The following is a 22,051-nucleotide window of genomic DNA, read 5'->3' on the forward strand; positions in this document are numbered from 1 at the left end:
CTGCTCGGAGCTGTAGGAGACGCTATAGCAGAGGTACTATCGATACATGTCTTGATCTTCGACGACTAATGAGTAACAGTAAACTTCATCTGCCCGTCCTCCAACTGCTCCACCTTGATCTTCTCCATCGTATCCACCACATAGTGCGCGCCGTGCTGGTTGATCTTCTCCCTCTTTCGCGAGGTGCAGACGGCAATGGCCGTGCATCCCGCAGCGAGGGCGGCCTTGATGCCCGAGGGCGAGTCCTCAAAGACGACGCACTTTTTCGGGTCGAGGCCGAGGTCTTTGGCAGCGAGGAGGAAGGGGGCGGGGTGGGGCTTGCCTTCTTCAAGGCGCTTGTCGTCGGCCGTCACGCAGACTTGGGGGACGTCGAGACTACATTATTAGCCTCGGCCGGGGCGGAGAGAGAAAGAAAGACTCACTCCACCCGCTTCAGACAGCCGTGGCAGTAGATCTTCCCGCCCGAGGTAGCAATGGCATACTTGTCCTTCGGGAGCGAGTCGATCAAGGCCTTGACGCCCGGAAGGATCTTGACGGTCTTGTCGTCGTCTGCGCTCGAGTCGTCCGCAAAGTCCAGAGTGGACTGCTCGAACTCTGCTTGACGTCAGCTTGCGACCTCTTTCATCTCTAGCCCCGGTAAACGGAGAGGGACTCACGCTGTGCCTTTTCATCCACGTTGTCATCGTTGAGGTCCGGGTCGACCTCCTTCAGCATGTCGGCGACCCGACGGCCGTGCGAGTCCTTGATGAGCTTCTGGGCGTCGATATCGAGCTCCTTGGCCTTCTTGGTCCATGCCGCCTCGACCGCAGAGATGGAGTCTACCAGGGTGCCATCCTTACCGTCAGCTTTAGCCTCGTCGCAGGAGAGAAAGACTCACCATGTCAAAGATGACCCCCTCGACGATGAAGGTTGAGACCTGTTCTTTGTGCTCGTCAGACATGCTGAAGGAGGGTTACGGCGGTGAGTAGGAAGTAGGGCGACAGGAGCGTTGGAGATGGGGGTCTGGTCCCCCTGCTTCCTTATGTATCTTTTGCGCTTCCATCGGACCGAATTGTACGAGCTGTGCATAGCAAGAAAAAGTCGTCGACCAAGGGCCAACGTGCTGTCAATGTGGAGAAGAAGACCCGAGTTATCAGGTCGAGTTGCGGGGATGATCACTTTCCGACGGGATCTTGGACGTGATCTGATGTCATTCCGAGATCTGCCGTGGAGTCTGGGCAGTCACCGCCTGGCTACGAGGTCCTTGAGGGGCGATATCGCCGTGGAGTTGAGCGTCCGTCGCGTCAAGAGAGGTTGTGAAGCATAGCGCAGGGAAAGTGTCGAGTGGAGAGGCAGATGTGTGGGCGATTGAGGGGGATTTGGCGGTCTGGGAGAGCTGGTAATACCGGCGGAAGGGAAGTTTCTGAAACATCTCGCTCGATTGCGCGTCACATGGGCCCTCTGAGGCCCTGGGGACTCCTCGGAGTCGTCACCCACTCGGCCCATCGGCGCCGGACTGCCATCGTCCGGGCAGAGGAGTACACTCCTCGGTACAGGAAGCCGGCGGCAGGAGGAGCGGTAAACGTGCTCGCCAGCGGGCTGAGGAGAACAGGAACGCCTGATTTTTTGGCCGCGCCAACAAGATCAAGCAGTCCTCTGCCTTTGTCCCTGCTTATTCTCGATGGACATGGCAGGGAAGAGAGATGGACGATAGGCTGATACAGATGGCAGACGGACGCTTGGCGGACTTTTGCAGCAAGACCTTCAAGCGCCAGGCACGGCCAGGCACCAGCCAAAATCTGAATGCCGTAAGGTGTTTCAGGCCCGCACTCCTGCACGAGTTGGAGGTCATATCTTCGGCCTTACATCGCCCTTCAGTGCTCAACGAGTATGGAACTATCCGACACATCATCCGACGGTAGCCCAGCACCCGTTCATCGAAACTCCGAGCGCGATTCCGAGTCCCCGACCGGCCGAATTCCCCCTTCGGACCAAGGAACCTCCAGGGGCGAATATGCGAGTTACAGGCGGCTCATCCAGCTTTCTTCCGACGAGGATGAGGATGATGAACCCACGTCCGGGACTGTTGCGGCAGCGAAGGAGCTGAAGAAGGCCGTGAGGGAGTTGAGGGAGGCGTATCCGCTCCATGCGGCCGCTACGCCGGCGGAGGGAGAAGGGCACGAGGAAGTTGAGGCAGAGGAGTCGAGCACGCTTGTCAGAGGGCCGGAGGAGGCGGACGTGGCGCTCAGAGCTGTGATGAGTCTCGACGAGGTGGAGCGGAAGCAGCGGAAAAAGGTGGGAAAGGTGGATTGGAAGGCTGTCAAAGCTGCTTCAAAGCAGAACCTGCCATACCCAGGGTGAGTTGCACGACTACTTTCACGGCAGGGGCGCGTGCCAAGCTTGCCATAGCAAGGCGATGGAGAGAGCCTCTGCATTGAATACAGCTGAGCCTAGCAGTCAACCTAGAGCTGCTAAAGCGATGACTGGACTACGCGATGCTCTGTGCCCGGCCCAGCCGCCTGTCCGGCCTGCACCCGATAGTACGTCCCGACCCCTTTGGTGGATCTTCTGACGTTCCAGTCTTCACCCATCGAATCCAGCTTGTCCGCGCTGCTCATCGAAAGGCGATGGAGCTGGACGCGGAGGTGGATTATCTGCAGCCGTACAAGCTGTACAAGCCGAAGAAAAAGCGCGATAGGAGCAAGAAGAAGGCAGCAACATCATCGGGTCAGTCTATATCTACGTCAGCTTACTAGTGGGAAACGAGCTGATCATACAGGATCTCCGGCGGAGACAGCTGCGGGCCCAGAAGCTGGTCCGAAGCCGGCCACGAAGAAGCGGAAGATCCAGACAGAGCACGCTGAAGCAAGCGGTATATCCACAGTCACACCTATTACCTTAGAGTGCTGATGTGATCAGAAGTTGGCGCAGCGCTCGGCTCGGTAGCGGACACCACTTCGCCTGGTGCAGAGCCCGAGCCAAGGAAGAAGAAGACGAAGCAGCGGTAAGGCCATCATCATTGTGAATTAAGCAGACCACCCGACGTGCCTGATGTCCGGGCTGATGCGGACAGCGTCCCCCAGAGAGCAAACACGTACTCCCATCTTGGCCTCAGGTGTATTCCCGCCTCGCTCCTCGGGTCCCAAGGGGTCTTCCAGACGATCGGCACCTCAAATGCGGAAGTGTGCGGGTATACGCATTCCTTTTCAAATGTACCGCTCGCGCATCTGGCGACGGTACCGGACCAGGAAACAATCATGCGCTTGCAGCTACACTACAACCTAATGCATAGTACAGAGCAGCATATGGCTTATACAGCTACATACAGCATTACAGATCCGTCTCACATGAAATAATGTCCACACCTACCACTCGTCCGCTCCCATCGCTCCACCCCATCACCGTAGATCACCAACACGCCCCCCCTTCGCCGCTTCTTCCAAAGACCCCTTCACCTCAAACATGGTCTCCCACCACTCCACACCCAGCGTCCTTCCCGCCTGCTGCGTCGCCACCCTCTCCGCCGCCCGCCTAATCTTTGACTTGAGCGCCTCGCGCTCCATCCTCCTTCGTTTCCCATCCCTGACGTGAGGATCTGGCGAAGCATCCCTCGGCGGGACGTGCGCCGGGAGCCTCGCCTTGACTTTGGCAATCTCGGCGTGGATATCCGCGAGGGGGACGGTAACGTGCAAAGGGCCCGCTTGGGTGCGCGGTACAACCCTAAGCTCGAGCCGTGTGGCTGATTTTGGCGGGACCGCGGCCCGAAGGGTGATGGAGCTAGATGGGGAAGGAGTATTTACGGCTTCCGTTTCGGGGATAGAGGGGAATGTGAATGTGGGCATGGACGAGACGGCATTGCGATCCGACATGGAGTTGCCCATTTCCACGACGGCCTTGTCCGAATCGTCGTTCCCGCCCTCCTCTGGATGTGGAAAGATGTAGCTCGAGTATTTCCGGGACGAGGTGGATATGGCATCCCCCTCTGTGGGCCAGAATGGGTGGTCGCCATGGTCCGGAAGGATAGAGTATTTGGTGCTCGTCGACGAGGAGGACCCCAGGGAGCTTTCGACCGGGCTGTTCTTGCGTGCCTTGCGCGCGAGGACTGGCGGAACGAGGCCTGATTGGGAAGGAGGCTCGACGGGGAGAGGGGATGGCGCAACGGGAGAGGATATGAGGTATTGCGGGGATATATCCGAGGAAGGAAGTGGAGGAGGCCGGGCGAGATGTCTGGGGAGAGGAGCAATGGGACGAGCGCCGGGATCCGCAAGGGCAAGATAGCGAAGATTGGGCTGAAAGCGCTGGAGATGGCACTCGGTGTAGTGCCGCTCACACGCGCCAGGTATGGTGTTATCGACGGGTTTTACGCACCGCCGAATACCGCATACCCTTCCGTTGACCGAGGCTTGATGTTGCGCGTAGTGCTACGATTGTCAGCATCTTCTTCGCGCCAGGGAGAGCAAGACTCACCTTCTTGGCAATAGTGACATTCGCAAGCTGAGCTTTGCACTTTTGCCAGAGGCAGAACAACGGCTCTTGCAGCACATCGTACTCGTCCTTCTTCGGCAGCCTCTTTGGCTCCTTCTCCTATCAGCGTAGTCCATCCTATAATCCCCTCGGGCTCGGCGTATACTCACGATATCCTCCTGCGCGGGCCAATGGAAAGGGTATTCTTTCCTTCTCCCACCGAGAGGAATCACAATCTCAAAATTGGGTGGTCTCTCTTTCGGCGGCGCCGGCGGATTGGACGGTCCTGCGCGCGCATTGGGTAGTGGCTGCCGACTACCTGTGGAGAGGGGGGAGGGGATCGCAGGGGATATGAGGGGAGAGGGAAGACCGAGGCGCGCATTCATATTGGCATGTGGTGCTTTCCTTTCTTATTTCGGTCGAGAGGTTTGTAATTGCGCGGTGCGTCGGAGCACGGCCTGTCAGCGCCGTCGTCGTAGATAGGAGCCTGTGTACAGATATGGCTGATGATGATGTGACAAGAGAGAAAGAAAGAAACCCGCGCCTGAAGGGGGGAGGGGACCGTCGGCGGTATATTGAAAGCAGGGAGCACGTGACGTTGTTTATCTCTGCGCGTCCGCCCTATAGATCATGACATGCTATGCTTTGCAACAGACATGGATTTATGTGATCCTGCCCGGTCTACAGCCTAACCAGGCCTAAGATCGACCGGAAGCATGCGGATGTACTGTTGAAAAGAAAAATATGGAATGTGCCTTCCAGCTTTTGATATTCCCCACGCGGATGCCCCACTCAGAACACAGGTGCATCCTTTAGAAAGATCCGCCCCTCCTCAGCCGCGACCCACTTCGCTATCGTATTGGCAGCCGCTACAGCCGCCGACTTGGACAAGGTCGGAGAAAGAGTCATGTAGAGCTCAAATGGTCTGGTCACCTACATTCATCAGCTACACTTACCCCCAAGTGGAAGGCAGAGGCGGAACTCACCCATGCTAGATACGCTTCATGCTCCGTGCGCATATACATAAGCTTCAAGGGCGCAGACTGGCCCGAACGAGCATGTACCGCGTCATGTAGGCGATGATACATCGTGATCACTCTGCCATGTCAGCTTGACGCGCGCCGAGCACAACTCTTAGCTCACCTTCGCCTGTCCTGCCCGTCTGTATGATACGGCTCCGCCCACTCCGGCATCGTAATCTGCACAAGCTGTCGGGACTTGTAGATAAAGTGCAGCAAGCCTGGACAGGCTAGGGTCGAGACATCATACGAGTGTTGAGGGATAGACTGCTCAATCTTGAGCAGCGTCTTTTCCTTCTCCAGAGTCTGCGCTGTCAGCTTGATCTCTCTGATTCAAGGCAGGACCTACTTGGACGACGCTAGCTCGCCATGCGCGAAGCTCCTCGAAGGCCTCCCGGTCGGCGCTGACGAAGACCAGTCCCAGGCTGGCGGACACGTAGCTGATGTAGGCGTGTACGAAGCCGGCGGGGTTGAACTTGGGAAGACAGATGGGGATCCAGGTCTCGGTCGATCGGAGGGATTGGGATGAGGCCAGCATGTTCAGCAAGAGGTGCAGATCTACAGGTCAGCTCAGGCAGCCCCTAAGAGGGATTAAAGCGCTGCAAAGCTGACCTGAGGGGTGTATGGAGTGCTTCTTCGGGCGGAGAAGAGTGACGATATGTCCATCTGCTATGAGGAGGACATATAGCAGGTCCTTTACGTGTCAGCTACCGCGGTCACTGCAACACGCTCAACGTAGCTCACTCTAAACTTGGCAGGCGGTATCAGCGAAGCTGCGGCCGCCTCACGAAGGACGGGGTTCATCCGCAGCGGCTGCAGAGTAGAGGTGATGAAGTTGAAGTCGTACTGCGCGCCCTCTATCAGGTGATGTAGAAAGTTCTCAGTCCCTGTTGATCAGTGACCACTCCATATCCGGTCGTTCCCGGACTTACCCTCGAGTAGTCGGCTCAAGTCAAAGTTGCTCCGTCTTTGAAAAGCCTTGGACAGCTGGGTCGAGGTCACCACAGACAAGATCTGGAGGTGTACATAATCGAGATGGATTCGTAACTGCTTAGTAAGCTTAGCCCCCTGGTCAGTGCTGGCACAGGCAACGTACTATATGTTCCGGTTCGCCCCAGTCGCTCACGCAGAAGAAGTACAGCGGAGAGCGGAGCACGAACGCTATCCTATGCCGGCCTCTATTGATGCACCTGTAGAAGTCAGCCTTTCTCTTCCTCTTGAGGTGGACTTTCGGGGCAGGGACGGACCGGATCTTGTCGTTCTCGCCTGCAAAGATGGAGATCAGGGTCTGAGCCACGCCCGAGAGGTCAGTAGCTGAGTTCTCGTTTAGCTCTGGATGTCTATCCGGGGTCAGTCCTCTCCTACCCGTACGGGAAAGACGCACGATTGAAAGACAGGCTTTCCAGCGTCAGTGAGGACAAAGTACTGGCGGGTGTTTCGTATCCGGTCTGAAGTATCAGCTCTTCCTGCTCCAGTCGCACCAGTCATAGGGACGCACCGTGATCGTAAGCGACTATATCGGCCTCTAAACCATCAGCGCGCCTCCTTGACCACCTTAAGACGAAGCGAGGTCAGAATAGCTCACCAGGCCCGCCATCTTTCGGACCTGATATGCCGCCTTTCCCCCTCTTCATCCGCCTGAGTGCTTCAGCAGCTCCTACCTCCACGTTAGCCGCCCCTTCCCCTCCTTCCAAGTCAGTCGGCAACGCCCTCTCCTTGCCCTTCCTCGAAGGGGTCGAACGAGGACTCCCTCCAACCGCCAGCCCGAACAGAGAGCTCGGACGACTAGACGACGGCGTGCCCGTTGCGCTCCCCTCGGCAGCCTTGACTAGCCCTCCGTCGTGTGCTACCAGCTGAGGGAGCGCTGCTAGAGTCCGAGAGCTAAGCAAGCGCCGAGGCGAGCTCTGAAGGCTTGATTCGACGGAAACGACGGAAAGGGCAGAGGTGGAGGTTGCTCGGCTGAGCGTTGGGGGGAGGGCTAGCTGAGCCGCTGAGGGCGCATTGTCGCGCGCTGCGTCTGCTTCTGGAGCAGACATCTCTGCGGCCTGCGCTCCGAAAGGCGATTAAAAGGTCGCTAGAGAGTGGTGTGAACGGGTGACGCTACAGTCGCGCTCAAGTCGCGCTTTGAAGCTTGGACTTCCTGCTCCCTTCGTCCCGGCCGAAGCCGATAGTGCAAGCTGCAGCATGTACGCACCAAGCGGTAAGCTGAAGGCTTCCTATCCATGAGGCCTTCTCAGGCTCAGGCCTGATCCCAAGCTTCCTCTACATAGTCCAGCAGGATCTGCATAGGCTCTGCACAGCCGTATGATCGTCATGCATGAGCAGATGGACCAACAGACTCGCAGCTCGCATCGTTATCTATGCCTCCTGCCCAAGAACCAGTCGTTCTCCCTTGAGTACCGCTACCGCTGTCAGCTTCTACACATCGCCATCGTACTGGTCCAGGAAGCTCACCTGCAGATGGCACCTCGTACCCCGGCCCAAACTCGCAGTCCTTGATCTGCGCCCCAGCTCCTACTCTCAGATTCGTACACAGTATCGCGTTCTCGATCTTTGCACTGATCCGTCAGCTACCGCCCGCTCTGCATGGCGGTCACCATAACTCACTTCTCATCGACAGTCACAAAGTCCCACAAGATACACCCCGACAATTTCGCGCCCTTCCCAATCACACAATGCCTTCCAATGATGCTCTTCTTGATACTGCTCCGTTCCCCGATCTTGGTCCCCTCCCCGATGAGACTATCCGCCGATATCTGCGCCGAAGCATGGATTGCCGCCTTCCCCGTTGGATCATCAAAAGCCGGTCGGGCTGGCGTTGCGCCCACTGAGCTGGAGAGAGTACGGAGGAACCGCCGGTTCAGCTCCCAGTACCCCGCGATCGTATTCGAGCGGATGAGGTATTCCGGTTCAGCGACCGGTATGGGCTTGCCTTTCTCCTTGCCCTTTGGTGCGGGCGGTTCGGGAACGGGCGGGCGGGAGATGATGACTTGGCAGTGCCACGGGACGTGCGGGACGGGTTTGGGCTTGAGGGTCTGGGAGTTCTCCATGCCGTTCTCGAATGCGTCGGGAGACTCGGCGCCGGATTTGCTGTCAGATTCCGGTTGAGGGGCGCGAGTCACCCGAGACGTAGTGGAATAGGACAGGGCGCTGAGAAGCGGATCTTCGTCGGGCGGACACAGGACTGGTGCGTTAGCTGCATCGGACGTTACTTGCTCGACGTCAAGACTCACGTTGGCTCCATTGCCTCGCAAGGCCCTTCTGCCAGCTTCCTTTGACGAGCCACGGGATGACCTGGACCTTCATACTGTCCAGATCCCTTGGTCTCCGGCTTGCGAGCAGGTCGAGGATGGAACGGCGGCACACGTAGATATGGGCGTCAAGGAGACGAGTGCTGAGCGATAGAGTAGGGTGGCTATAGATCAGCCTGATCGCGTCGCTACCAGGCAGGGTTGTACTTACGCTTCGAGCAGAGCAGAGCGGATCTCAAAGTCCTCGTCCAAGTTGTCCATATTTTGCAGCATGAGCAACTCGGAAGACCGGCGGTCGTACGCGCTCAGCAGAGCTTCCTCATCTATCGTCAGATCCGTCGTTTGCCTGAACTTACGTTCACGAATGACCTCTGGTGGATCATACAGTACCGAAGTGAGGACCGCAGAGGGGGACGAGCGATGCTTATCCAGTATGGACGACAGAGAAAGGTATGCCGGTGGATACAGGTCGCAAGGGAGGAGCACAAAGTCGGTCTTTATAGTCAGCTCCTGTCCTGGCCGCAGCATGAGTGAGCCTACCTTAATGTACGATCTGAACCTCTTCAGAACCCTCGCGGTCCCCTCCGTCTCTGCTGGCTTCGCGCCCATCCCCAAACCGCTCGTATTCGCATCATCCTCATCCCGCTCTCCGTCCGTGAACTTCTTGAGTATTATGTTTAGCCGCGGGTAGGAGGCGGACGAGTAGTTTTCGGCGAGGTGATTCGACAGGGCCGAGTAGTTGGACGGGGGGACAATGAGGAGGATTTCTGAACGTCAGGGCTGTCTTCTTGTGAAGAAGAGGTGTACTTACCGAGCAGACCAGATTTGAGTATCCAATCCAGCACGATGTTGATGATTGGCTTGTTCCCGATAGGTAGTAGAGCCTTGGAGAGCACGTTGGTACCCTCATTGAAGGGGTAGAGACTGGATCATCAGCTTTGAGCAGCTCCCTAGGGGCAAAGGACGTACTGCTCGCCATAGCCGACGAGGACTACCGCCATAAAGTCCTGCTCTTCTATTATTGGGCGCTTGCCGCTGACGCCTGATGGATCGAGTGTTCTGGCCATGATGCGCAAGCTTTTGTTGGATGCAGATAGAGAGTCAGAGGAGAGCGGAATCTCGGCCTCGAGTCGAGCAGATTGACTTTCGGCAAGTGCCGCGAGGAATGCTGCACCAACGACCAAGTGGTGGGATGAGAACGCAGGACTCTGCACAGAGCCATGGAGCGCGAGAGCAGGCGCAGTTGCACTTTATCAAATACCATAGCTACAAAGTTGTACGAAGCACAGATTACACAACAACAAATGCTCACTAGTCATAGTTCACCTGTCGCGTCAGCTCGCGATCAAACGAGTGGCACAACGACGTGGTCAAGCTTGATCAGAAGCGATGGATATCACCAGATGCCCCTCCCCGCCTACTTTTGTACACGAGGCGTTCTGTCCGCGCCGAAACGGGGACAGAGGAGGGACGTAAGTCCGCCCATCGAAGAGTTTCGTCATTTCAAGCGGGGCGGGTAGGGGACTGAGCTGTGGCTTACTCAGTAGGTGTAAAGGACAACGCAGAACATGCAGAGAGTACCTGTCGATCAGCTTGCGATCTCCCACGGATAGAACAAGGCGGTATGAGGAAGGATGGAATAGCTCAGTCAAGGCTGAAAATGTCTCGACAATCGCGGTTTGACCCGTCGTCGAATGAGATAAAGCGTATGGTGTTTTGTTTGTTTCTTCATCGCTAGGAAGGTAGGAAGGGAGGGGGGGAATGATGGACAGGCAAGAGGAGCATGACTTACTGTTTGAGAAGGGTAAACGAAAGGAGGGTCAGTAGCGTCAGTACGAGATCACCATCACTTCAATTTTGGTAACATGATCATCTGCAGGATCAGCTGCCCGTCCACTTCTCTGAAGTCTGAAGGATGGCGGAGATCAGGTCATGTGTAGATAAACCTCAAGCTGTTACGCTGCGGTCGAGCTGGTCCCTGTCGGAACTTGCTAGAGCTTCTTGAGGAGCAGCTTCAACCTTTAGGTAGAACTCTTTCAATTTTCATCCAGTCGAGCGGGATGTTGTGAGATGAGAGGAGAACGATGCTTACCTAGCTATGAGAGCGCATGTGCTTTGGCCTCACTCCTCTTTGTTGCAAGATACATATGAGGAGGTTGAGCGAAATTTGGCTGGCAGCGAGAACTGTTTGGCTAGGAGCCTTATCACGCTGATGAGGATATGAGGAATGCCACGTCACTGGATATTTCGAGGAACGACGACGCTGTGACGCATGCGGCAGTTGAACTTCCGTCTTGACTTCCTACACCTACCTAAAAGAGCTCGCTTATACAAGCAGCTTCACACACAGCAGACATGTCCCGCAAAGCTCCAACCACCGCTTTCGCTAGCGCTGGAAAGTTCGATATCCTCGCCGTCGAGGGGGATGACTATGAGGAGGAAGAAGAGCAGGTCGTAGAAGAAGCGTGAGCTTTGCTCTTCTCCTTTGATGCTATTAAGGTCTAGCTGACTGCATAGGCCGTCTCAGTCGACTCTCGAACCGGCTACACTTTCGAAAGCAGCCAAAAAGCGAGCACGGCAAGCTGCCAAATTGGCAGAATCCGCCGTCAAGACGGTGACGACCGAGGCACAGGGAGCAGCCAAGGAGGTGGAGAAGGTCGTCAGCAATGGCGGGGCCAACGGAACTTCGGAAGCTAGCCCAATAGCCAAGGCAGCTGCTCCGGTCGTTCAGGCCGCTGCTCCAGTCGTCGAGGCTGTTGCATCAGCGTTGCCGTCCTCCTCTTCCGGTCCGAGCGCGAAGAAGGCATCCGTGCCCTCTTCCAACGGTGTCGCTTCATCCTCAAAACCCGCAGCTCCCACCCCCGCCAAGGTCGAGGAGAAGCTTCCCGTCCCTCACTCTCCTCCACAATCCTCCTTCAAGCCCCAGCTCCCGGACAACCTCCCCGAGCCCAGCTCTACCGCGCTCTCAGCGAATCGGAAACGCAAGACCCCGCAGGACTTTACGCCTGCCGGGCCTCGTGATACTCCCTCGGCATCAAGCCCGAGCAAGATCAGCGTCAAGTTTGAGGATGGCGTCAGTCCGGGAGAAGGCGCGGATGGGGAGAAGACAATCCCGGTGACAAAGGCGGCGGTGCAGGCGGTGGTACCGAGAAAGAACCAGAACATGGTGGAGCGGACTGTATGGACGTTTATCATGATTGGGGGCTTCGTCTGTGAGTTGTTGGACCCATGGGTGGGGACTCAGCTGATCATTAGCCCTCTTGTGCCTTGGACACCCCTACGTCATCCTGCTCGTCCTTGTCTGCCAAGCTCTGGTCTACAAGGAGGTCACCGCCCTTTTCGATCTCAGAGATGGTACGTCCTCACCCCGTCCCAGCTGACAAGTCAGAAGGATCCAAGAAAATCGCCGACTCGGAAGACCCATGGAGCAAAACCCTCAACTGGTACTTTTTCGTCGTCACCAACTATTTCCTCTACGGCGAATCGATCATCTACTACTTCAAGCACATTGTCTTTGTCGACGCCTACTTTATCCCCTTTGCGATGAACCACCGCTTCATCAGCTTTATGCTGTATGTCGTCGGCTTTGTCAGCTTTGTCGCCAACCTCCAACGGCAATACCTCCGGCGCCAGTTTGCCCTGTTCTGCTGGGTCCACATCAGCTTGCTGCTCATTGTGGTGTCGTCGCACTTTATCGTCAACAACATCCTCGAGGGGTTGATCTGGTTCTTTATCCCGGCGTCGCTGGTGATATGTAACGATGTCATGGCATACGTGTGCGGTGAGTCCTTCTTTTCCGCAGCAGCTGATATCAGGTAAAATGTTCGGCAAGACACCCCTCATCAAGCTCAGTCCCAAGAAGACGATGGAAGGCTTTGTCGGGGCGTTCCTTTGCACCCTGATCTTTGGTTGGGCGGTAAGCTCCCGGTGCCTCATGACTCTCGACGTATCCGAAGCTGACTCTACCAGTGGTCCACCTTCTTCATGCGCTTCCCGTACATGATCTGCCCTGCTCGCGATCTCGGTACCAACGTCCTCTCGAACGTAGTCTGCCGTCCCAACCCGGTCTTCGTCTGGCGTGAATATCAGATCACCGGTCCCGTCAGGCAGATCCTCCAGACTGTGGTAAGTTCCCGCTAGATTTCTCTGATCGGGACCAAAGCTGACACTCCAGCTTGGCCGCTCAGCACCCTCCATCTCTTGGGCACCGTTCCAAATCCACGCACTCGTCATGGCCACCTTTGCCTCCCTTGTCGCTCCATTCGGAGGTTTCTTCGCCTCCGGCTTCAAGCGGGCATTCAACATCAAGGACTTCGGACACTCTATTCCCGGTCACGGTGGTATGACGGACCGGATGGACTGCCAGTACGTCTATCTCCGGAAAAGTTTGGGTTTGAGCTGATCATCAGGTTCATGATGGGCATGTTCTCCTATGTCTACTACGCGTCGCTCATCAGGGTATGACCATCATAGATGTACTTTGAGGCTTGGCTGACTGAGGCAGATCCAATACGTCGACGTTGGAACGCTCATGCAGACCATCGTTACGTCACTATCCACGTCGGAGCAGCTGGAACTACTGGCGGATATGAGGCGGTTCCTAGAGGGTCAGGGGATCAAGGCATAGACACATGCAATCGTCACGTTCCATATACTTCAAGGGCTTCTACAAATTGAGGACTGCATACATTGGTATAGGAGGGAAGCACAGGACAAATCGTATCGTATCCCGCCCAGTCGACCTATACCAATTTACGTGTCAAGCTGCTCGCAAACACCTTCTATACACGCCACTTTTCTCCCACCTTCATCCCTGTCCCCAACCCCTCGCCTGGAGACAAAGAGCTGCTAGAGAGCTACCTTGACGAAGTCTCCCCCCGTTGTCCATCGGTAAAAGTCGCACGCGGGCTCCTCTTGATCGTGCTTGCAGCGCCCGGGCTGGAGATATCAGCAAAGAGCACGGTATCGCAGCCATAGACTGAGTTATGTACTCACTAGACACTTTGAACAGGGTGTGCCTGGCGGGGTGGTACTGTCGCTTCCCGGACGATCTGAGGCTGTGGATCCGGGACTACTTGAACAGCCGTCGAAGCCGGAGTTCGTTGTAGCCGCGGGAGGTATATTCCCCCGGAATACTCGAGCAAGCGGACGAGGGAGTGGAGCGAAATGACACCGAGCAGTTTCTAGCAAGAGACCGTACTCGAGCACGGGTCCAGAGACTTCGTACTTCAGACGGCCCTCCGTAGCCTAAGGGAGACGTTAGCTGTGACCTCTCGCAGTATTAAAGCTGAGTGGACGCGTCTGATAGCTACCCTCAATCTGGAGAAGTCTGGCACCTCCACTTGAACCTTGAGCGGAAGATCGCGTTTGATGCTGTCCGCATTAGCAGGTTTCGCTTGGGTCGTCCGCTGCAGCACTCACTCAATCGCTACCGGATTCTCACTGCCGGATGAGGTCTGGAGTGGGTTGAAATGGGAATGACCAAGGTGCCAGTCGCCGGCGGCAGAAGGACGTTGAGTCTTAGCTTGCGCCATCTTGCGAGGAGTGTAGGCACTTGACGTTGACGTGTTGACGATCAACTGCTTTGCTCTTGCGTATGGGCTTTTGTAAGGGGATTGGGATTATGTTAAGTGGCAAAGAGCAGTAGGAGGACTGTCAAGGAAAGTCTTCATCAGGCCTTGAATCGCATGTGATGTCATGAGATGTGGGGGTCTGCGGGGAGACGCGGTCTAGTAAGACATGGGACCCAGCCACCCTCGTGTAAGAGCCGTCTTGCTAAGGCCGCGAAACGCCGACTGCTGACGTCAGAAGCATGCCATCTTCTCCACAAGCCAGCCTCCACTGCTCGCCAGCAAAAGAGGTGGCGAGTCGGTCGATTCAGCGGGGTGAGACATGAAACGCGGGGTATTGACGCTCTTGACAGCGGGTTTCACCGCTGAAGTCAACACTCCCGAGCTTGGGTAGCGTGAGTCTGCTTGTGAGCATATATGAGCTGGGTCTGTAGTTTGGATCATCCCCGGTCAGACGCATACCACAGTCGTCATGTTCACCAGCGTACGTGCAATCAGCCAGATTGCTGAACGAGAGCGAGCTTGATTTACTCCCGAGCTTGGGCTGCGTGAGTCTGCTAACGAGCATATACGAACTGGGTCTGTAGTCAGGATCATTCACAGTCAGACGCATACCACTGTTGTCATGTCACCAGCGTGCAATAATCAGCCAGATTGCTGAACTAGAGCGAGCTTGATTGACCGCAAATTCCACTCAATTGTGCATTTTGCCACTATGGCTGGGGTACTTCTTGCATCAGCACATCAGAGAGATCAGCCAGGGGGAAGCACCCCATTCGACACGCCGATATAGATCGTCTCGGATTTATTGCTCTTCTCGATCGACGTCCTGCGACCCAGAGTGAGACTAGTTGTGATCGCGTCAACAAGGCATCCGCAGGTCGCCCGTGCGACGGTCAAGACCGTAGATCAGTCCGTTGCGAGTGACGCTAGCTAGGACGTCATCACATACTGAGACCGCGTAGTCTCGTCATGCGCCCCTATACAGCCCAATACCCATCGTTAATCCGTCAAACCGCATGCCTCGCGGTCGTCCTGCTCCGCATTCCTTGTCCGCCACACTCCGCGCCACACTCGTCATGTCGGAAACCGCCACACTCGCCTTTGCCTGACGTAAGCACCTCCTTCGCAGCGCGTTCAAATTTCCACCGCCGACCTTTCAACCTCCCTCTACCGTCCCAAGCATCACAAAAATCGCTTTCGCAGCTTACAAACAGGGTGGCTACTCTAGGGTAGCCCACCCATACTCGCGCTGTGGGGAAAGTCCCCGGAGCTTCCTCCTTTTTCCCTCTTTCTCACACTTGAAATCCAACCCAACCCTTTCCATCGCTCGTTCCGATATCCCAAACTCTTCGCTTGTTCCCCTTCTTTTGCCCCTCTACTTGCCCGCATACCCTGCATATACCCCTCGAATCACCAGGACCCTACTAGCCGGTTCAAGCTGTCCGACCTCGGTTGAATACCGATGCCGATTTTGATGGGCGGAGACGCTGGTCGGCCGGGAAAGCACCCGTACCTAAGCATGCGGGGAAGGCTACCGGCGTCTCTACTATGCCTATCAGATGAGGCGGAGGGAGACGGCTGGCGCGGATAGCTCGGCGAACGACCTGGACCGATTTCGAGGCGGTGCGTTCGCGCTTTCGGGGTATTTCTGGGCCGGTAGGGGATCAGGCGAGAGGAGGACGCATAGAGTGTCGAGGTCGGATCGAGGGACATTGAGGGTGGATCTCCATCGGACGCTATAAGGGCTGCTTGTGACTCTACGGTATCCACGCCGGGGTCCGCTCTCTTGTTCTGATGCCGTGTGAGTCGTCCGTTCTCTTTCTCTGTTCTTGCTGGATTGGCCGTTGTGCGGGTGGGGAGGTGTGTTCCGATGGCTGGATGTCGCCCTTATGTGCGGGGAGGGGCGAAGACACGTTTGCGGTGTGACTGGTGGGGAGGATGGGAGAGGGGGATCAGGGTCAAGGCGAAGATATGAGCCTTCTCGATGTCGTCCCCCTTTTTCTGACTTTTCGCTGGACCCCGTGGGCGGCGACACGGCGTCTCTCCAACCCTCTGCGCGCGATATCTTTCCAAGGCCTCGAGATATCCTCTTCATCCCCTCCTGTGTCGGTCTCGCGGGAATGGGAAGGCGAGAGGGAGAGGGTAATGGAGGACATCGTTACGCTCATAGCTATAGTTATGCGATTGCCCGCTCGTACGTCTCTCTCCCTTGGGGAGGCGGAGGGTAACTCGATGGGGCTTATTCTGTGGTTTGGGCGGTCAATCTTCTTTTTCCTTTCTCCTCTCCCTCCTCCCCTAGGTCCTCTGCCGCGAGCCGAAGGCAGGAGGTGCATGAGCCTTCCCTTTTCCTTTCCATTCCCCTCTTCCTTCACACGAATCTACTACACACTGCTCCCTTCTCACCCCCACCCCGATGATGCTTGAATTTCTTCAGCGCTAGCCCATGGTGCCAGGTTGTTCGACAAACGACCGTTTATCATCATGGACACGGAGCGAGAACATGACCCTGAGGGACTTCTATCTTTCACTTTGTCTAGTCACTCTTCTTCCCCAAGCTTCACTCTGGATAGCTTAGAATGTCTTTATAGCAGTCTGATGCATCATACCTTCTGCTTCGATATTGATATCAGGACCGATACTCACATCATTGGCTCGTGCATGTTCCTCTACTGGTGATGATTAGGGCGGCTGATTTGATCATGTCCAAGAGGATACACAGGAGGGACACACCACTCGCTGGGTAACGCATGTTCCACATCGACATATCTCACAGTACTCTTTACAGATTCAACATTGTCCATCATTCAACCTCCAACCCGCTGACACTTCAGACACTCCCACACATGCCGACGGCATACCGCCCAGCTTCCGCAGGTCTAACTCGACATCCCCATTGCTTGCTCGCTCCATGTCCTCCACCCTGTTCCAGTGCAGGCGCCCAGGACTACCACACATCCGCCTTCTTGCCAATCACCTGCCCTGGTGGACCTTGCGATACGTTGACATCCCGGATCGTTCCGTCTTCGAGCTGATATACCCAGCCGTGAATCGTCACTCCGTCCGGACCGCGTCGCTTCCAGTCCTGTAGATAGTCAGCAAAGCCCTGCACGCGACCGCTGAGCATCCCTCGACCAATTCACAAAACCCTGCCAACCTAAAATCGCCTTGCCCATGCCATATCTCGGAATGTCTTGGACCCCGACACTTCGGCCGACCTCTCTCATCTCCCTCCTGTCCGAAGTGGCTCCACAACATGACAGCCCTCCACTGATTCACCAAGTCCTCGAAGACCATGTTGCCCTGCCTTGCCCTCATATCTCTCGGCGAAACTCCGACTGTCCGACTACTCTCTCTCTTATCTCCTGTAACTGATCCAGCTCAAGATTCCGGAACTTCCCTTCATTTTCCAATCCCCGACTAGAAGCATTTCCTTTCACGAGACTCACCTGCTTGATGATATCCGACTCGAGCAGATTCCGGACCTGCTGCGCCACATTCTCCTCAATAAGCAGATCCAGCGACGGCGGTCCACTCTCTGTCGCCAGCGTGCGCGCGAGCGTCGCTGTATGGCCGAGGAAGCGCTGGAGGGGTGTTGTGGCGGGAACGGGGGGGAGGCGGGACATGTTGAGTGCGGAGTTGCAGCCGACGCAGTTGGAGTGGCCCTACCGGTCAGCTCAGACCTTTATAGAAAGAGGTAGATGGGGAGAAGTGGATGAGGTGAACGAGGATAAGAATAGGTAGAGTGTTGGGACGTACGGTTACGACAATATGCTTGACTTTGAAATTCTGCAGAGCGATCATCATGACGGCGTTGATGGTACGTCTTGCGGATGATAGGTGCTAGCGAGTCAGCTAGTGTTCCTCTTACAACGTCCGATGAGGCAGGGTGGTGGACCTCACTTGGCGACATTCCGGTGTACGAAGATGTCTCCTGGTTGACAGCCCAGGAGGGTTGTTTCTGGCACTCGGGCGTCCGAGCCTGCTGCTGTCAGCGCTAGTCCATACTGTCCAGCACGCAGCTGATCGGACCATGATCGGAGAGGTGTGCTCGATCAAAGACCAAGAGGACGCCGAAAGCAGGTCGGGGAGGGACTCGGTGGTCAGGCAAGAGGACGGGAGGGAGTCGGGAGCAGAGGACGAGCTGGGAGGGCGACTTACACCCTATCCAGAGAATCTCGGGACGTTGTCCAGGATAATGCTTCGGGAAGAACTGATGATCAGCTAGAGCTCCAGACAGCAGACCAGCTGATGGAGTCGAGCGCAACATTCACTCACGCCTGGATCCCGCTTCCATATCCCCTTGGACCACGCCGCATTCCTCGTGAACATCTCTTTCTGCTCCGTCAGCTTGATCCAGCTTGCTACACCATCAGATGCGCGAGGGGGGCTTACCATCTCTGGGTAGTCTAAGGAGGAGGAGGACATCTCAGCTTGTGTTCTGGCTCGCTTGACAGAGGGCTTGAGATTCGTTGGTCAGTAATGGCGGTAGCTATCACGGGTGTCAGAAATAGTCGTGATGATGCTGTTGATGTTGATATGCAAGTGCAATCCGATCTCCTAAGCTCTCAGATCCAATATCAACTGTCCCCGAACCCTCCTCATGCCCAGCCAAAGCTTCAAAGCCTTCAAAAGCCCCCCTTCACGCCTTCACCCATCTCATCGTCAGCCGTCCTTTCACGTTTCATATCTCGCAATCTACCCCGATCATCCCGATCGAGCAAAATCCTCCGGCCCTGTCCCCTCCCTGGACGCCTGGACTCCCCATCGTGGCGTGCGTGTGCATGTGTGTCGTACATGTGCACCGGAGAAGAGGCGGAAGGCTCGAGCGCGATGAGCAACGAGCGGGAAGAGGGCTGAAGAGGGTGGTTGGATGCTTAAGCTCAAAGATGAAACAGAGTTAAAGATCTGGCCCGCCGCGGCTGGTCGATGGTCCGACGCCGGCGCGCCGGTGGAGGCATGTGGTCCGAGCTCGAAAGCGTGCCTGACGGCACCCCGGGCTCGACGACATTGCGTCCTGCACAAGACCTCAGTAGGATAGTTATGAACAGCAGCATTGCTTTGGATGTTATATGTACGTTCTGCCCCCCTCGAACCGCCTCAGCTCAAGCAGAGACCGCCGCCTCCGCCTTGCCCACATGCCCATCCACCTTCACCTCATCCGCAATCATGCTCGACGCTGCTCCCTTGCTCGCTCCGCACTCGTCCACAAAGTCCGTGAACATCTGCAGCCAGTCAGCTTGGTCTCATCGCCCTCCTGGAGGAGCTAGCTCACCTCGATCGTGTCGAGCGGTCCGCCAGCGGACTCGGGGTGGAACTGGACACCCCAGATCCGCTTGCCTGATTCCGGGGTGGAGATGATGCCCTCGACGGAGGAGTCGTTGCAGTTGATGAAGAAGGGCGCCCAGCCTTCTGGGAAGTCTTCCGTCAGGCGGAGAGCGTATTGGTGGTTTTGCGACTGTAATGTCAGCTTGTGCTATACGGGAGATGAAAGAGATATGTAACTGACAGTGACGTATACTCGGCCCGCCGAAATACTGCCCGAGCTCGCCAGCGCCAGCACCGGCTGGTTGTGGCCCCGATTCCCGAATGTCATCCGGTACGCCTCCATGCCCGCCGCCAGACCCAAAATCTGATGACCCATGCAAATTCCGAAGATTGGCTTGTCCCATGTATCGATCGTCTCCCGCACCCGCATGGCCGTGTCCATGATCATCTTGGGGTCACCGGGGCCGTTGGTGAGGAAGAGACCATCGTACGCGTCCTTGACAGTGTTGAAGTCAAAGTTCCAAGGGAAGACCGTGACCCGCGCATCACGCTTGACGAGGCTGCGGAGGATATTGGCTTTAGATCCGAAATCCAATACGGCGATCCGGGGCCCGGAACCCTGCTGATTGAGCTCGTACGGAGTGGCCGTGGACGCCTGGGCAACAAGGTTCTCCTTGCTCGGGTCCCAGTAGTCGGCCGCCGAGGGGTGCCCATCCGCGACGTCCTTGCCGACCGCCAGCCGACCGAGTGTTGTTCCCTGATCACGGAGTAGGGTGGTGATGGCCCGGGTGTCGACGCCTGAGATACCCGGTACGCCATTCCGCTCACACCATTGGTGCAGAGATTCGACGGATTGGTAGTGCGAGTGCTTGAGCGCAACGTCCGAGACGACTACGCCGGCGCATTGGATCTTGTCCGACTCAAGAAAGGGGATACCGGGTGTGTCGGAGAGGGCGCGGTTGGAGGGGACACCGTAGTTTCCAATCATGGGGGTGGTGAAGACGAGGATTTGGCCGAGGTAGGAGGGATCAGTCATGGAGTCGGTGTCTGCTCATCAGCACTCTTCGCGCTCGGCCTAGATCAAGACTTACAGCTGGTGATACTGGTCGAAAAGACCGTCTCGCCAAACCGACTCTGCTGGCTCCCAAAGCTGTTCCCGTAGAACGCCTGCCCAGACTTGAGATACAGCGCCGCCGGTAACTTCTCAGGGAGAACGTGCTGGATGGCACTCCGATTAAGGTTGGGGTTGACGGGAGCGGCGGCGTGGGCATAGCCGCGCTTCAGCGCGGGTACGGCGCGTCGGAAGCTGCTGAAAGCGGACATGGCTGATATTTTGCTCTTGGGTTGAAGAGGGGGATGGGACCTTGGTAAGAGGTGAATAAGAGGTATAAGCTGGAAGCGAGCGGGATTTAGGCGTTCGAAAGTGTGAAGACGAGATCAGAAAGATAGCTAAGGTAGGATTAGCTGATTGCCTTTGCGAAGGGACGGCTGGTTCTTGGCTCACTCGTCAGATACGCGTTCGGTCCAAAGCATTTACTCGATGGCTGGTCGAGCGGGGGTGTGAGGGTGTAGAGAGATGGCTAGTAGAGCTGAGTATGGCTCTGATGTATTGACTGGAGTGATAGTACTGATAAGAGATTTTTCAGTCAACCAACCAGCCGAGATTAGAGTTCCCATACCGTGCCGGGATTCATCTTCCGAGTCAAGCCGCGGCTCGGATAATATCCGGAAACTCACAACTCAATATTGACATCCTTGCCGCAAAGAACCGTGCATGCATGATACACCTCTTCATCTGCCCATAACACCGCTGACCACATCTAACACTATGCGCGGCTCATTCATCACTCTCGCAACTGCTCTCACAGCTTTCGCAATCACAGCAAAATCAGCCCAACTCCCCTTGTACGCTCAAGAAGGACAGCGGGGCAAGGCGGATCCCTCTTTCCCTCAACCGGGAACGATGGGGCCGGGTGGTCTGGCCTCCCCCTTCGATAAGGCTCCAGGCGACGTTGGAGTGGGGAGTGGACCAGGGGCGAATCTGGCGGATACGTTGACGCTGGAAAGGCGGGCGGGGCTTTGGTGGGACTACGCGAGGGATATTTCGGCTGTGGTAGGTTGCTTGGGTCGCTCGGACGGTTTCGCCGCTCGACGCAACAGCTGACAGGTCCAGACGACACGGCTGCTGGCTAGTGGAAGTACGAGGTCGACGCTGTTCGTACCGGTCGACACGGCTATCTACAAGATGGCGAGGAAGCCGTAAGACAAGTCTCGGCTATACAGTCCGAGTGTAGCTGATCAGCAAAGACACCAGAACGCAGATGGCTCACCCGCAACGGACGAGCAGGCCCGCACGAATGTCGAGCGCTTCATCTCAGCCCATATCGTACCTGTATGTTCGGCAGTTCAGCTTGTTGAAGCCTGCGCAGCGGAAACGAGCTTATCAAAACAGGATACTATCGACATGCCCACGACATCGCCAGCCCAGACACTTCTAGAC

General features: G+C 56.4%; 8 protein-coding genes across 8 annotated transcripts; 2 read left to right on the forward strand and 6 right to left on the reverse strand.

Annotated features, from left to right (window-relative positions):
* Positions 1 to 65: 65 nt before the first annotated feature.
* MKK02DRAFT_44024 (HAD-like domain-containing protein) lies at positions 66 to 940 on the reverse strand (the record flags this gene model as incomplete). Its single annotated transcript, XM_053092736.1, has 4 exons — positions 66 to 375; positions 423 to 597; positions 657 to 834; positions 878 to 940. 4 exons carry the CDS (start codon positions 938 to 940, stop codon positions 66 to 68), a joined length of 726 nt encoding a protein of 241 aa, XP_052945115.1.
* A 491-nt stretch (positions 941 to 1,431) lies between these two features.
* On the forward strand, positions 1,432 to 2,987 carry MKK02DRAFT_32788 (uncharacterized protein; the record flags this gene model as incomplete). The annotated part of the gene is made up of 7 exons (XM_053088574.1): positions 1,432 to 1,643; positions 1,694 to 1,792; positions 1,827 to 2,336; positions 2,389 to 2,519; positions 2,560 to 2,706; positions 2,759 to 2,851; positions 2,899 to 2,987. The coding sequence occupies 7 exons, from the start codon at positions 1,432 to 1,434 to the stop codon at positions 2,985 to 2,987; spliced, it is 1,281 nt and encodes a 426-aa protein (XP_052945116.1).
* A 390-nt stretch (positions 2,988 to 3,377) lies between these two features.
* MKK02DRAFT_32789 (uncharacterized protein) lies at positions 3,378 to 4,829 on the reverse strand (the record flags this gene model as incomplete). The annotated part of the gene is made up of 3 exons (XM_053088575.1): positions 3,378 to 4,400; positions 4,447 to 4,563; positions 4,614 to 4,829. 3 exons carry the CDS (start codon positions 4,827 to 4,829, stop codon positions 3,378 to 3,380), a joined length of 1,356 nt encoding a protein of 451 aa, XP_052945117.1.
* Positions 4,830 to 5,235: 406 nt separating this feature from the next.
* MKK02DRAFT_44027 (protein-vacuolar targeting protein) lies at positions 5,236 to 7,498 on the reverse strand (the record flags this gene model as incomplete). Its single annotated transcript, XM_053092737.1, has 12 exons — positions 5,236 to 5,376; positions 5,430 to 5,541; positions 5,587 to 5,768; positions 5,812 to 6,020; positions 6,075 to 6,156; positions 6,207 to 6,349; positions 6,395 to 6,509; positions 6,559 to 6,652; positions 6,710 to 6,802; positions 6,847 to 6,910; positions 6,961 to 6,987; positions 7,048 to 7,498. 12 exons carry the CDS (start codon positions 7,496 to 7,498, stop codon positions 5,236 to 5,238), a joined length of 1,713 nt encoding a protein of 570 aa, XP_052945118.1.
* Positions 7,499 to 7,820: 322 nt separating this feature from the next.
* MKK02DRAFT_24891 (translation initiation factor) lies at positions 7,821 to 9,780 on the reverse strand (the record flags this gene model as incomplete). Its single annotated transcript, XM_053086949.1, has 9 exons — positions 7,821 to 7,864; positions 7,917 to 8,020; positions 8,070 to 8,646; positions 8,696 to 8,877; positions 8,925 to 9,036; positions 9,070 to 9,208; positions 9,254 to 9,480; positions 9,525 to 9,637; positions 9,683 to 9,780. 9 exons carry the CDS (start codon positions 9,778 to 9,780, stop codon positions 7,821 to 7,823), a joined length of 1,596 nt encoding a protein of 531 aa, XP_052945119.1.
* A 1,288-nt stretch (positions 9,781 to 11,068) lies between these two features.
* MKK02DRAFT_36680 (cytidylyltransferase family-domain-containing protein) lies at positions 11,069 to 13,340 on the forward strand (the record flags this gene model as incomplete). The annotated part of the gene is made up of 9 exons (XM_053089474.1): positions 11,069 to 11,178; positions 11,231 to 11,925; positions 11,969 to 12,067; positions 12,102 to 12,494; positions 12,529 to 12,629; positions 12,683 to 12,838; positions 12,888 to 13,078; positions 13,123 to 13,171; positions 13,218 to 13,340. The coding sequence occupies 9 exons, from the start codon at positions 11,069 to 11,071 to the stop codon at positions 13,338 to 13,340; spliced, it is 1,917 nt and encodes a 638-aa protein (XP_052945120.1).
* A 3,890-nt stretch (positions 13,341 to 17,230) lies between these two features.
* MKK02DRAFT_32793 (carbonic anhydrase) lies at positions 17,231 to 18,711 on the reverse strand (the record flags this gene model as incomplete). Its single annotated transcript, XM_053088576.1, has 8 exons — positions 17,231 to 17,368; positions 17,733 to 17,948; positions 18,043 to 18,126; positions 18,155 to 18,268; positions 18,302 to 18,378; positions 18,445 to 18,496; positions 18,562 to 18,621; positions 18,679 to 18,711. The coding sequence occupies 8 exons, from the start codon at positions 18,709 to 18,711 to the stop codon at positions 17,231 to 17,233; spliced, it is 774 nt and encodes a 257-aa protein (XP_052945121.1).
* A 677-nt stretch (positions 18,712 to 19,388) lies between these two features.
* MKK02DRAFT_36667 (carbamoyl-phosphate synthase) lies at positions 19,389 to 22,028 on the reverse strand (the record flags this gene model as incomplete). The annotated part of the gene is made up of 6 exons (XM_053089470.1): positions 19,389 to 19,508; positions 19,559 to 19,741; positions 19,793 to 20,598; positions 20,643 to 20,779; positions 21,089 to 21,178; positions 22,024 to 22,028. The coding sequence occupies 6 exons, from the start codon at positions 22,026 to 22,028 to the stop codon at positions 19,389 to 19,391; spliced, it is 1,341 nt and encodes a 446-aa protein (XP_052945122.1).
* Between the last annotated feature and the right edge of the window lie 23 nt (positions 22,029 to 22,051).

Source organism: Dioszegia hungarica (assembly GCF_025882075.1).
Source record: "Dioszegia hungarica strain PDD-24b-2 chromosome Unknown MKK02contig_8, whole genome shotgun sequence".
NCBI lineage: Eukaryota > Fungi > Basidiomycota > Tremellomycetes > Tremellales > Bulleribasidiaceae > Dioszegia > Dioszegia hungarica.